This window comes from Nomascus leucogenys, chromosome X, assembly GCF_006542625.1.
Source record: "Nomascus leucogenys isolate Asia chromosome X, Asia_NLE_v1, whole genome shotgun sequence".
Taxonomy (NCBI): Eukaryota; Metazoa; Chordata; class Mammalia; order Primates; family Hylobatidae; genus Nomascus; species Nomascus leucogenys.
The window spans coordinates 105836741-105852103 of NC_044406.1; the positions used below are offsets into that span (position 1 = coordinate 105836741).

A 15363-nucleotide genomic window follows, 5' to 3' on the forward strand; every position below is an offset into this window, starting at 1 on the left:
GTAAAACATAATGAAGAGCATATGCTTGCTTGGCGCTAATGACGTTTTACAGTCCTATAGATGAAGCAACATGCATAATTTCAACCAAATGTTGAAATGGTTTAGGATTAGTATCTAAAGACAAGTATTTCAGAAAATATGTAGAAAGGTAACCACACACTTGCTACAGGGGGTCCTCTATACAACTGTTTTGACTTTGCACTTTATTTTTCAAAATGAAATTATAATCTGTTCTGAATAATGTATGTTTTAAATTCATAGAGGGAGTTCAGCATAGTTAAGAGCTCAGGTTTGCCGGGCGCGGTGGCTCACGCTTGTAATCCCAGCACTTTGGGAGGGCGAGGCGGGCGGATCCCGAGGTCAGGAGATCGAGACCACGGTGAAACCCCGTCTCTACTAAAAATACAAAAAAAAAATTAGCCGGGCATGGTGGCGGGCGCCTGTAGTCCCAGCTACTCGGAGAGGCTGAGGCAGGAGAATGGCGTGAACCTGGGAGGCGGAGCTTGCAGTGAGCCGAGATTGCGCCACTGCACTCCAGCCTGGGCGACAGAGTGAGACTCCGTCTCAAAAAAAAAAAAAAAAAAGAGCTCAGGTTTTAGCATCAGATTTTTGGCTTTATTGCTTACTGGCTAGAGAAACTTAAACTCTCTGAGCCTCGGAGTACTCATTTCTAAAACAAGGATGGTAACAGTTAATCCTGTCCCGTAGGATGTCGTGTTGTTTAGATTAAGATAATACCTGTAAAGTGCTTTCCATGGCATCCAACACATAGTTAAGTGCTCAATAAAAGGTAGCTGGTATTATTGTTGCTATTCTTACTACTATTTTTTCATTATTACTGTTAATAAAATAATCACCCTTCAAATCTAAAAACAAAATAAAACAGGTTTAGAGGAAGTGAGCACCTGAGAGTAGCAAGGATAGGTTGTGGTCAGAGAGCAGAGTACTGGATTTCAGAGGCGGAGTGGATGACATCCAGGCTGTGGTATGGGAGTTTGTGGCTAAAGTGCAGGAAAGGTAAAGGTCACTGTCTGGAGTTGAGGTTAAGGAACTGTAAGGAGGTTATGGTTTGTCATCCACATGACGGTTAATTATCTCTCAGAATGTGGATGGGAAACAAGGTGGAGAGGAAGAATTGGTTGCAAAGACTTCATTGGATACAGGAAAATAACCGGGAAGATGGTAACATAGCCCCATCCTGGGCCTTCCTGGGACCCCCACCCCTCTTTTCCCCAGTTCTTGCTAGCTCACATCTAACCTACTTTGCCTTGCAAATAAGGAGATCAGAAAAAAAGCAAAACAAACAAACAAAAAAAACCCTGCCCTACTATCCTACTATCATCTCCCGGTAGCACCTCATGAACCTGCCTTGGGCACCTACTAAGTGCAACTTTTTGTAGATAATACAAGAAGGTTAACACAACTCCTGTCCCAACACCTTTTAATACAGTTGAATGGATAAAAACATGGATACAAACACATGGATATAGGTATCACTGAAGCAGTGTGACATAAAATAACATCTATATATACAACACTCCTCTGCAAATAGCAAATGTAAAGTAAAAGATATCCAACAGATCATTTTGTTTGTCTTGCTATTATTTCTTAATCTATAACGTCTCCCTCCCATGTATCCATGCAAGGAAGCAGTATTAGCTGCCCGACTAGAGGGTAGCTCTCTCCCTTGGGCTACTTTTTTTTTTTGTTGTAGAGACAGAGTCTCACTCTGTCGCCCAGGCTGGAGTGCTGGAGTACAGTGGTGCAATCTCAGCTCACTGCAACCTCCACCTCCCGAGTTCAAGCAATTCTCCTGCCTCAGCCTCCCAAGTAGCCGTGACTACAGGCGCACGCTGCCACACCTGGCTAATTTCTTTAGTATTTTAGTAGAGACAGGGTTTCACCATGTTGCCCTGGCTGGTCTTGAACTCCTGAGCTCAGGCAATCTGCCTGCCTCAGCCTCCCAAAGTGCTAGGATTGCAGGCGTGAGCCACCGCACCCGGCCACCCTTCGGTTACTTGAGACCCTACTTTCATTCGGATCTGAGCTGTCCTACCCGCTCACTGCAATCTGGCTTTTCCTTCTTTGAGTATAAAGTCGATACGGGATGGCTCGCCTACAGCTTCAGTGTTTGAAGTAAAGAAAGCTTTATGCAGATTCTGGCTTTTAATGGGTCTCCTCTGACAGTAGAAAGATTCAAACCACAGCCAATTCCAAGAATCATTCTAAGAACAGAGACAGAGTCACTTCAAAGGATCTGACTTGCTGTACCTAAATATAATTCATGGTGCTTTTTCTATGACACACCATAATATTTTGTCCAAAAATCTTGAAACATGTTATTAACTTTGAAGAAAGAGTAAAAGCAGCCACTTTAGAGACTGGAGACACTCAAGCACTGATCTATTCATAAAGTTTCTACATAGCTGAAGAAGTTTGCATCAAGTGGACAAAAAATAGTACAGAAAACCTAAATACAGAAAAATTCAAAAAACTCCATCTCCTAGAAAGCAGGGCAAGGCTGGGCATGGTGGCTCACTCCTGTAATCCCAGCACTTTGGGAGGCCAAGGTGGGTGGATCATTTGAGGTCAGGAGTTCGAGACCAGCCTGGCCAACATGGTGAAACCCGTCTCTACTAAAAATACAAAAATTAGCCAGGCATGGTGGCACACGCCTGTAATCCCAGCTACTCAGGAGGCTGAGGCAGGAGAACTGCTTGAACCTGGGAGGCGGAGGTTGCAGTGAGCCGAGATCACGCCACTGCACTCCATCCTGGGCAAAAGAGCAAGACTCAGTCTCGAAGAAAAAAAAAAGAAAACAAGTTAAATGGACTCAGTTAAAGACCTCACTGAATGTAGGAGAATCAATGGGAAACAACGCAAAGCCTTCTGCTAAGACATAAATAGAAGTCCATCTATGTAATCAAGAAATTACTTTGCCTCCTGATCTAAATGCTTGCCTCTAGTCTAGGGCTCAGAAAAAGGCCTGGTTATTTGAACTGGTTGTCAATCAAGGTCCCCTTCATTTTTGCTTTCTTGGCTTCCAATTCAGCCTAGAAAGAAAAAAAAAGCATATGTCTTGATACATGACACGAAATTATTTTCCTTCCTTATTCTAACCAACCCAAACACTCTCCCTTAATGTTCATTTAGTGTACAAACTAGAATCATGGTTCCCAAATCATTATAAACCTCTAACATCTACTTTCCAACCTTTCTGATGTTATAATAGCACATACACAAAAAATGCTATTTGTAGGCAAAATGGGCAAAAAGACAAGGCTGTGGCCATAGGAAATCAGCACAGGGATCCCAGCAGCCCCAGCGCCCCCCACGGGCTGAGGGAACCAATACTGTGGCATACCAGTATGCTATTCTCGGCAGAACAGGAAGAACATCACCCTAGAACAGTGCTACTTAAAAGTTATATGGTCTATGAACGATTTGTTATTGGTCCACACAAAATAGGTACAAAAACTGATAGTAAGCATTTAGAAGCTTTTATAGCAATTTGACACAATAATAATTTTTAAAATCCGATAAAAATTGAGACAATTCATTTTTATTGTATTTTATAAATTACAAATCTGTTCATGACAAATTGGAAATTTGAAAAAAGGAAAGCACTGGTCTTTCTACCTTTGAAAGGTTGAGAAGCACTGTTCTAAACGACTATGGCAAGGTAAAGCAGCTCCCAGGACCCACCACTTCTGTCACCAAAAACTCACTACAGACACGATGAGACACCAACATAGTGATATCTGATTTTGATGAAATATTTTAAGTAATTGTCAAAAAAATATATATATAGGCACCATCATACACAGATCCATATGCTCTAAGATGAGCCCATGAATAGTGCAGAAAACCACCAGTGCTTTAAGAAGCAATGACCAGCCCCAACCCCGGTACTACCAAGGTAGCCCTATCATGTGCCATTACATCCTGGGACAACGTCCAGAAACCCTGACCTTTAACTCCTGACCTTAGACCACAAGAAGCAGATTAAAACAGCATCCTGGCCTGGTGTGGTGGCTCACGCCTGAAATCCCAGCACTTTGGGAGCCCGAGGCGGGTGGATCACCGGAGGTCAGGAGTTCGAGACCAGCCTGGCCAACATGGTGAAACCCCATCTCTACTAAAAATACAAAAATTAGCCAGGCGTGGTGGCACGTGCCTGTAGTCCCCGCTACTTGGGACCTGAGGCAGGAGAATCCCTTAAACCCGGGAGGCGGAGGTTGCAGTGAGCTGAGACCACGCCACGGCACTCCAGCCTGGGTGACAAAGTGAGATTCCAGCTCCAAAATAAATAAATAAATAAAATAAAAATAAAATACAGAAAATAACATATCATCCTAGTTAGGGCTATAACAAGTATCATGATTTAGGGCCTAGATCCTGGGGTCACTACTACAGAGTAGGGTATACTGACAGTCACAGACCAGGGTTATAAAACTGGCAGCCAACCACTCTAAAAACTCCCAACAGATTTCCTAAAAGATTTCCCTGCCTGCTGGAAGGTCTTTCACACCAAATGATAGGGCCCCAGCACCTTGCTACCCTACCCCTTGCTACTCACCAGCTCTTGCAGTCGCCTCTTGCTCATGCCTTTGCGCTCCAGCTGTTTTTCAATCACTTTGGCATTCTGTGCATATGAGTCAGCAACTTCCCTCTGAAGGAAAAAAGGAGCATCCTTAAACCAGAGGTCTCACCAAGGAATAACAACAAAGACGTTAAGTCCTAATGTATACTACTCAAATCATGAAATCATGACTAAAATGGCAGGACTGTTCCTTTTCCACTCTCCATCTTTTCAGTAATCCAGGAGCATTTAGGGTATTTTTTTTTTTTTTTTTGAGACAGAGACTGACTCTGTTGCCCAGGCTGGAGTGCAGTGGCGCAATCTCAGCTCACTGAAGCCTCCACCTCCCAGGTTCAAGCGATTCTCATGCCTCAGCCTCCCGAGTAGCTGGGATTACAGGCGCGCACCAACACGCTCGGCTAATTTTTTGTATTTTTAGTAGAAACGGGGTTTCACCACGTTGGCCAGGCTGGTCTTGATCTCCTGACCTTATGATCTGCCCATCTTAGTCTCCCAAACTGCTGGGATTACAGGCGTGAGCCACCATGCCCGGCCCATAGTTTCTTATCAGCAGAGCAGGGTCTAAAAGTGAAGTCTCTAATATTTCCACTACTCCAAGGCTCCCGCTCTAGAATCCCCTTTCCTCATACCCTTCTCCCCAAATTCCAGTTTCCTTAAGACCAGAGACACTTACAGCCTCAATCTCCTCTTCCTCTTCATCAATGGTAGACACAGTGACAGAACTGAACTTGCCCATGTCTTTGGTCCGTTTGGTCATCATCACCTGGAGTGGCAGGCAAGAAGAAGTCAGTCCGGTTCACCAAAACAGGATCCATGAGCCGTGAGTGTGTGCGCACATGCCTGTGTGAGGGGCTGTGGGTATTGGGGGAAACACTACCTCTTTGGGACAGGCTGACCTATTTAAAAGTGCCAATGTTTTTATTTACATATTTTTCTAACATTTGCCATCAAAGGCTCTTATTTTTTTTTTTTTTTATTTTTTTGAAATAGGGTCTCACTCTGTTGCCCAGACTGGAATACAGTGGCACAATCATAGTTCACTGCAACCTCAAACTCCTGGGCTCAAGTGATCTTCCTGCCTCAACCTCCCACGTAGCTAGGATTACAGGCATATGCCATCACGCCTGGCTAATTTTACATTTTTTGTAGAGACTGGGTCTCGCAAAAAAACAAACAAACAAACAAAAAAAAACAGAAGGACGGAAGGTATAAAAAAGCATCCTTAACGCTTAATGTCTCAGGCTTGTATCCAACTACTGGCCTCAGGCAATCCTCCTGCCTCGGCCTCCCCAAAGTGCTAGGATTACAGGCGAGAGACACTATGCATGGTCCATCATGGGTTCTTAAAATTTATTTTTAATTACTTTTTTTTTTTGAGATGGAGTCTCACTCTTGTTGCCCAGCCTGAAGTGCAATGGTGCGATCTCGGCTCCGTAACCTCTGTTTCCTGGGTTCAAGCGATTCTCCTGCCTCAGCCTCCTGAGTAGCTGGGATTACAGGCATGCACCACCACGCCCAGCTAATTTTGTATTTTTAGTAGAGACGGGGTTTCTCCATGTTGGTCAGGCCAGTCTCAAACTCCTGACCTCAGGTGATCCGCCCACCTCGGCCTCCCAGGGTGCTGAGATTACAGGCGTGAGCCACTGCACCCGGCCAATTAATTTTTTTTAAGAGACAGGGTCTTACTGTCACCCAGGCTGAAGTGCAGTGGCACAATCACAGCTGACTGGAACCTCAAACTCCTGGGCTAAAGTGATCCTCCCGCCTCAGTCTCCTGAGTAGCTAGAACTATAGGTGAATACCATCACACCCAGCCAATTTACTTTTTATTTTTTGTAGAGATAGGGTCTTGCCATGCTGCCCAGGCTGGTCTCAAACTCCTGGTCTCAAGTGATCCTCCCACTTCTGCCTCCCAAAGTGCTCGGATTACAGGCATGAGCCACCATGCCCAGCTTGGAATATATTTTTTAATTAGCCTAATTAGTTGTTTTTAATTGTTCAAAAAAACCATTTGTAAAATATCACATGACATCTCTCCATAAAAAGAGGAAAATTTGAAGGAAATTAATGTGAGTAAAAACCATACAATTTCTAACCTTACTCATGAGGCAACTGTAGGAAAGAGAAAACACTTAACAGGTGTTACAATTATGTAGTATCTGTTTATACACAAAAATGGCATCCGATTAATAAAGAATACATCCATATACATGCTCGAGGGGACGAATACCCCATTTTCCATAATGTGATTACACACTGCATACCTGTATAAAAATATCTCATGTACCCCATAAATATGCGCATCTATATGCCCCCCAAATTGTTTTTAACTTTTAAAAAATAAAAATAAAATATAAGAATATATCCATAAAGAAAAAAGAAAAAGAAATAAAAATAAGAAAAAGACAAAAAAGAAAAAGAAATAAAAAGAATACATCCATAAAGAGCAGTTTCTCATCACTATAATCTTATTTCAAAACATGAGCTAAATCTAGAGCTATATTAAGCAGTCTCTCCTTCAGTAGTAATTACCTTCTTAGGAGGCTCTTGTTTCTGAGTATATATGTTCGTTTTCCCAAACCCCTGGCCAAACTTGACTACTGCTCCATCCACAATGAAGGTAACAGGAGCATTCTTCGGCTGGGATTGGTAGAAGAGCGGCAGTCCACACCTGCAATGACACAGTGAATTTCTGTGAGGTCTCATAATCCAAATTCCCAAAACAGCAATTTGCAAAGTGTGCTTAGACTCTGGGAATATTTCTGTTTGTGGCATAAACTAATGACTGGCTCTTCTCAGTGTTTCCCAAAACTACCTCTACCTGATAAGAATCACTTAAGCCGGGCATGGTGGCTCACGCCTGTAATCTCAGCACTTTGGGAGGCCGAGGTAGGTGGATCACCTGAGATCAGGAGTTCGAGACCAGCCTGGCCAACACGGCAAAACCCCATCTCTACTCAAAATACAAACATTAGCCAGGCATGGTGGCAGGTGCCTGTAATCCCAGCTACTCGGGAGGCTGACACAGGAGAATTGCTTGAACCCGGGAGGTGGAGGTTGCAGTGAGTGGAGATCACACCACTGCACTCCAGCCTGGGCAACAAGAGCAAGACTCTGTCTCAAAAAAAAAAATTCATTTTTCTGGCCAGCTGGTCAAAGATACAACTTTGACTAGCCTCTTTGGGGAACATATTGGTTATTTGTGCATAGTTGAAGTCTGAAGGCAGTTGAGATTATAAGGATAAAGACATAATGGGGGTCGGGCGAGGTGGCTCAGGTCTGTAATCCCAGAAGTTCTGGAGGCTGAGGTGGACAGATGAACTGAGGTCAGGAGTTCGAGACCAGCCTGACCAACATGTCGAAACCCTGTCTCTACTAAAAATACAAAAATTAGCCAGGCATGGTGGCATGTGCCTATAATCCCAGCTACTAGAGAGGCTGAGGCAGGAGAATCGCTTAAACCCAGGAGGCAGAGGTTGCGGTGACCTGAGATCGCACCACTGCACTCCAGTCTGGGCGACAGAGCAAGACTCTGTCTCAAAAAAAAAAAAAAAAAAAGACATAATGGAGAGTTGTATCCAAATAATTATTTTCCTAACACATTATGCCTCTACTTGCCTATGCTTAGAGAAACCCACATTGTTAATACTTACTTTGCACATTTCTTCCTGTACTGTCGTTCAATGCCTTCAGGTCTGCACAGAAAATGGAAGTTAAAAAATAAAAAGATATGAACAAATCTCATTATGTATCAACCTTACTATCCCATTTCTTCAAACGCTAAGAGGGCCTTTCAAAAGTTTTCGTTTGGGGGCCAGGTGCGGTGGTTCATGCCTGTAATCCCAGCACTTTGGGAGGCTGAGGCGGGCGGATCACCTGAGGTCAGGAGTTTGAGACCAACCTCAACATGGGGAAACCCCGTCTCTACTAAAAATACAAAATTAGCCGGGCATAGTAGTGCATGCCTGTAATCTCAGCTACTCGGGAGGCTGAGGCAGGAGAATTGCTTGAACCTGAGAGGTGGAGGTTGCGGTGAGCCAAGATCGAGCCATTGCACTCCAGCCTGGGCAACAAGAGCAAAACTCCGTCTCAAAAAAAAAAAAAAGTTTTCGTTTCATAGGTCAACTCATTGGTTCAACATTCCTCCCTTCCTGCAACAAACATTTATGGAGCTCCTGATACAGGTCAGGTATCTCCCTGACAAAGGAAGAGGAAGAGGAGGAGCAGTGTAGTCATAATCATAGGTAGCAATAGTAGTTGTCGTAATAACAACAACAATAATAGCGGCAACCACTTATAAACCCTTTACTATGTGCCAAGAGCTATTCTAAAGTATACTTGTATTAACTCGGCTGGGCACGGTGGCTCACTCCTGCAATCCTAGCACTTTGGGAGACCCAGGTGGGTGGATCATTTGAGGTAAGGAGTTCGAGACTATCCTGGCCAACATGGGGAAACCCTATCTCTACTAAAAATATAAAAATTAGTCGGGTGTGGTGGCGGGTGCCTGTAATCCCAGCTACTCAGGAGGCTGAGGCAGGACAATCACCTGAACCTGGAAGGCAGAGGCTGTAGTGAGCCGAGTTCACGCCACTGCACTCCAGCCTAGGTGATGAAACGAGACTCCATCTCAAAAAAAAAAAAAAAAAAGTATACATGTATTAACTCATTTAATCCTTACAACAACTCTGTGAGGTATGTCATATTATTATTCCCACTTTACAAATGAGGAACCTAGGCCCACAGAGTATTACATGGCTTGCCCAAAGTCATGGAGCTAGGAAGCAGAGGTTGAATTTAAGCCTAGGCAGTCAAGCTCAAGAGCCCACACAATACCACCTTAGACAACAAGTCATATACACAAGGACTCAATTCCACCCACACGGCTGTTTAACAGAAACCTGGGACTCATCCTTGATTCTTCTCTTCCCCTCACCTCCCATACCTACTTCATCAGCAAATTCTATGGATTTTTATCTCCAAGAAAAGACCTTAAATCTGTCTGCTTGTCTCCACGTTCCTGCCACTATCTTAGCCTACACCACCATTATCAACTCCCTGGACAACTGTAACAGCTGGTCCTGACTGGTCTCCTCACTTCCCCTCCCCTTGTTTCAACTTTGTAATAGGCAATATATGCATATGGTATACATAAGAGTATAAAACAAAAAATATCTTCCCCACTCATCCTCCACCCACCCAGTTCCCTTCCCCAGAGGCAAATACTGTTTCTGGTTTCTTCTGTTCATCCTAGAGATAGCTGATGCATATATAAGCAAAGAATTCTGACTGGTACATAAAGAAAATATTTTTTTCCTTTTTTAGACAAATGTACGCTGTTCTCTACTTTTGTTCACTTAAAAATATAACTTGGTTAAATATATATATATATATATTCCATATCAATAGATAAAGAGTTACTTCATTCTTTACAAGGACTGCATTGTATTCCTTTGTATAGATGAACCAAAATGTCTTTTACGTGTTGGACAAATTCCTAGAAGTGTGTACATTTTAAATTCTGGTAGATGCTGCCAAATTTCTCTCTATAGAAGTTGAACCAATTTAGACTCACACTACCAATATACTGAGAGTTCCTGTTTCCCTACAGTCTCACCAACACTGGATGCCATTAAATTGCATCACTGCCATTCTCACAGTGAAAATGGAATCTTTTAATTTGTATTTCTTTTTTTAAGAGTAAAGTTACACATCTTTTCATATATTTAATAGTCATTTGCATTTTCTTTGTTTTGAACTGTTAGTTCATGTCCTTTGTTTATTCAGTTACCTTTTAATTTTATATTAAGGAAACTTGCAATAATTAAGGGGCCTTGTTTATTCTCTAGTTTGTCATTTGTCTTTGACTTTTTCCACCATGTGGAAATTTTAGGTTTTTCTGTGGTCAAACCAATCTTCTTTTCTCACATAATAATTCATACAATTCAATAGCAAATAAATAAATAACCTGATTTTTTAAATGGGCAATGGACCTGAACAGACATTTCTCCAAGACATACAAATGGCCAACAGGTATATGAAAAGACTAATCATCAGGGAAATGCAAATCAATACCACAATGAGGGCCAGACGTGGTGGCTCACACCTCTAATGCCAGCACTTTGGGAGGCCGAGGCGGGCAGATCACTTGAGGCCAGGAGTTCAAGACCAGCCTGGCCAACATGGTAAAACCCCATCTCTACTAAAAATACAAAAATTAGCTGGGTGTTGTGGCACACGCCTGTAATCCCAGCTACTCGGGAGGCTGACACAGGAGAATCGCTTGAACCTGGGAGGCAGAGGTTGCAGTGAGCCAAGATTGCGTCACTGCACTCCAGCCTGGGCAACAGAGCGAGACCGTGTCTCAAACAAACAAACAAAAAAACCATAATGAGATATCCTCTCATTCTAGTTAGAATGGCTATTATCAAAAAGACAAGGCTGGGTGCAGTGGCTCACACCTGTAATCCCAGCACTGTGGGAGGCCGAGGCAGGTGGATCACAAGTTCAGGAGATCAAGACCATCCTGGCCAACATGGTGAAACCCCGTCTCTACTAAGATACAAAAAATTAGCCAGGCATGGTGGCATGCACCTGTAGTCCCAGCTACTAGGGAGGATGAGGCAGGGGAATCACTTGAACCCCGGAGGTGGAGGTTGCAGTGAGCCGAGATTGCACCACTGCACTCCAGCCTGGTGACAGAGTCAGACTCTGTCTCAAAAAAAAAGACAAAAATTAAGTATTAGGGAGGATGGAGAAAAGAGAACCCTTACACACTGCTAGTGAAAATGTAAATTAGTACAGCCATTATGGAACACAGTATGGGAGATTCCTCAGAAAATTATAGAACTACCCTATGATCCAGCAATCCCACTTCTTGGTATATATCCAAAGGAAATGAGTTCAGTATCTCAAAGAGATACGTGCACTCTCATGCTCATTGCAGCATTATTCACAACAGCCAAGATACGGAAGCAACCTAAATGTCTATCAATGGCTAAATGGATAAAGAAAAGGTGGCACGCATGCACACATGCACACACAACAGAACATTATTCAGCCTTACAAAAAGAAGGAAGTCCTGCCATTTGTGATAATATGGATGGACTTGGAGGACATTATGCTAAGTGAAATAAGCCAAATATAGAAAGACAAATACTGCATGATCTCACTTGTTTGTGGAATCCAAAATAGTCAAACTCATAGAAGCAGAGAGTAGAATGGTGATTGCCAGGGGCTGAAGGTGGAGGAAATGGAAGGTTGTTGTCCAATGGGTATAAAGTTTCTGTTACACAAGATGAGTAAGTTTTGGAGATCTAATGTACAGCATCATAACTATAGTTAACAATATTGTATTGTACATTCTAAATTTTTTAAGTATTCTCGCTACCTACACACACAAAGAAAATGGTAACTGTGAGGTGATAGATACATTAATGAGCTTAATTGTGGTGATCATTTCACAGTGTATATGTATATCAAAATATCAAGCTGTATCCCTTAAATTACACAATTTTTGTCAATTATACCTCAATAAAGCTAAAAAAATTAACACATCATATTGATAGAATGAAAGAGAAAAACATAATCATTTCAATAGACACATAGAAAAAGCACTTGACAAAATTCAAAACCCCTTCAATATACTAAGAATAGAAGGGAACTTCCTCTACCTAATAAAGGGCATCTCTGAAAAACCCCCATCTGTTTACCCACGTCTTAGTGCATTTTCTGTTGCTGTAACATAATACCACAGACTGGATAATTTATAAATAAAAGAGATTGATTTCTCACAGTTCTGAAAGCTGGGAAGCATAAGAGCATGGCTCCGGCATTGGGCAAGGGCCTTCGTGCTGCATCATAACATGGCAGAAGGGCAAGTAAGTATGAGAAAGCTCGGTTTTAAAACAAAGCCGCTCCTGCAATAACAGACCTACTCACATGACAGCAACGTTAATCCATGCATAAGAGCAGAGCCTCATTAATCCATTCATAGGGCAGACAGATGAACTTTTGGGGAACACATTCGAATCATAGCACCACATAAACTAACATCATACTTAATGGTGAAAGACTGAAAGCTTTCCCCCTAAAACGAGGAACAAGATAAAGATGCCACTCTCACTACTTCTATTCAACACCTAGAACAAATTTAACAAAAGAAGTGCAAGAAATGTACACTGAAAACTAAAAAGTATTACCAAAAGAAATTAAAGACCTAAATAAATGTAAACACATTTTGATGTTCAAGATTGGAAGACTTAATATTGTTAAGGTGGCAATACTCCTCGAATGAATTTCCAGATTCAACACAATCCCTTTCAAAATTCCAGCTGGCTTTTTCACAGAAATTTAAGCTGATCCTAAAATTAATATGCAATTGGAAGAAATCCAGTACAGCCAAAGCAATCTTGAAAAAACAAGAACAAAGTTGGAGAACTCACACTTCCCAATTTCAAAATTGACTAAAAAGCTACAGTAATAAAGACATGGTGGTACTGGCATAAGGACAGACATATGGGTCAATGGAATAGAACTGAGAGTCTAAAATAAACCCATACATATATGGTTAACTGATTTTCAACAAGGGTACCAAGACCATTAAGAGGGAAAAACCCAGTCTTTTTAACAAAAGGTCCCGGGAAAACTAGATAGCCACATGCAAAAGGATGAATTTAGCCCCCTACCTCATGCTATATAAAAAAATTAACTCAAAATGAATGAAAGATCTAAATGTAAGAAGTAAAATTATAAAACTCCTGGAAGAAAACATAGCTGCAAATCTTCATATGCTTGGATTAGGCAAACATTTCTTCTTTTATTTTTGAAACAGATTCGGGCTGTGTCACCCAGTCTGGAGTACAGTGGCACGATCTTGGCTGGCTCACTACAACCTCCATCTACTGGGTTCAAGCGATTCTCTCCTACCTCAGCCCCGAGCAGCTGAGACTACAGGTGTGCACCACTCATATGGTTAATTTTTGTATTTTTAGTAGACATGGGGTTTCACCATGTTGGCCAGGCTAGTTTCAAACTTCTGGCCTCAAATGATTCACCCACCTCGGCCTCCCAAAGTGCTGGGATTACAAGCATGAGCCACCACGCCTGGCCACTTCTTAGATATGACGCCTAAAGCACAAGCAATGGAAGAAAAAAATCAGATAAATGGGATGATAAAAATTTAAAACTTGTGTGCTTCAAAGAATATCATCAAAAAAGTGAGAAAACAATTCACAGGGTGAAAGAAAATATTTGCAAATCATATATATGATAAGGGACTAGTATGCATAATATAGAATTCTTACAACTCAACAACAGAAAGACAAATACACCAATTTAAAAATGGGGGCCAGGTGCAGCGGCTCACACCTGTAATCCCAGCACTTTGGGAGGCCAAGGCGGGTGGATCACCTGAGGTCAGGGGCTCAAGACCAGCCTGGCCAACATGGTAAAACCCCATCTCTACTAAATACAAAAAATTAGCCGGGCATGGTGGTACGTGCCTGTAATCCCAGCTACTTGGGAGGCTGAGGCAGGAGAATCGCTTGAACCCGGGAGGCAGAGATTGCAGTGAGCCAAGATTGCAACGCTGCATTCCAGCCTGGGCAACAAGAGCAAAACTCCGTCTCAAAAAAAAAAAAAAAAAAAAAGAATTTCTACTTCCTCTGTTTCCCCTGTCCTTCCTAAGGTTCCCCTCCAACTTGACTGGCCAGGGCAGAGATGAGGGAGGAACAAGGAAGCGGGCAGGCAGGCAGTACAACTGAGGCAGATGGTCTATTGGTGAATGCCAGCTGTTTGGGAAAAACTCTGTCAACCTGGGTTTTTCCTCTGATCACACCACAACAACAACCCTCAACACAGAAGAAGACTCCCATGACCAAATGTGTGTGGGGTTTTCCCCACACTCCAATAAATGGATGCCAGCTAGGTGTCCTCCAATTCAGTTCTGACACTGTCTACTCGGACACAGCGTCAGATACCACAGGTTGAGGGCTTGGTCCCCAAGACCGGCCACCAACCAGATACCAGTCGCAAGTCCAGGCTTCCAAAACTTTTTTTTTTTTTTTTTTTTTAAGACTGAGTCTCGCTCTGTGACCCAGGTTAGAGTGCAGTGGCACATCTCGGCTCATTGCAACCTCTGCCTCCCAGATTCAAGCAATTCTCCTGCCTCAGCCTCCTGAGTAGCTGGGACTACAGGTGAGTGCCACCACGCCCAGCTAATTTTTTTGTATTTTTAGTAGAGATGGGGTTTCACCGTGTTAGGATGGTCTTGATCTCCAGACCTCATGATCCACTTGCCTCAGGCTCCCAAAGTGCTGGGATTACAGGCATAAGCCACCGCACCCGGCCACCTGGCTAATTTTTGTAAGTTTTTTGTAGAGACAGGGTTTCGCCATGTTGGTCAGGCTGGTCTCGAACCCCTGACCTCAAATGATCTGCCCGCTTCGGCCTCCCAAATTGCTAGGATTACAGGCGTGAGCCGCCATGCCTAGCCAGGCCTCCAGAACTTCCAACCAACTAGCTTCAAGCTGGGGTTCCCACAACCCCCTCTTTGGGTTCGATTAATTTGCTAGTGCAGTTCACAGAACTCAGGGAAATAGTTAATGTTTACCAGTTAACTACAGAGGATATCACAAAGGATACAGAGAAGAGATGCACAGGGTGAAGTAAGGGGCAAGGGGCATGGAGCTTCCATACCCTCCCTGGGCACGCCACCCTTCAGGAACCTCCACATATTCAGCCATCCAGAAGCTTCCCAA

General features: G+C 42.9%; 1 protein-coding gene across 3 annotated transcripts in view; it reads right to left on the bottom strand.

The window, feature by feature from the left end:
• CXHXorf56 (chromosome X CXorf56 homolog) overlaps positions 1 to 15363 on the bottom strand; it is a 59652-nt gene that overhangs the window by 30927 nt on the left and 13362 nt on the right. For 2 of the 3 annotated variants that reach the window (XM_003262249.2, XM_030806404.1), the window contains exons 3-7: positions 8257 to 8298; positions 7136 to 7274; positions 5277 to 5366; positions 4580 to 4672; positions 2148 to 3053 (exon numbers count right to left, since the gene is read on the bottom strand). In XM_003262249.2, the coding sequence (XP_003262297.1) occupies positions 2991 to 3053; positions 4580 to 4672; positions 5277 to 5366; positions 7136 to 7274; positions 8257 to 8298 (427 nt within the window). In that variant the 3' untranslated portion in view covers positions 2148 to 2990. Of the gene's footprint in view, positions 1 to 2147; positions 3054 to 4579; positions 4673 to 5276; positions 5367 to 7135; positions 7275 to 8256; positions 8299 to 15363 lie in introns of those variants that run through there. The other variant, XR_004028651.1, reaches the window with a different exon arrangement.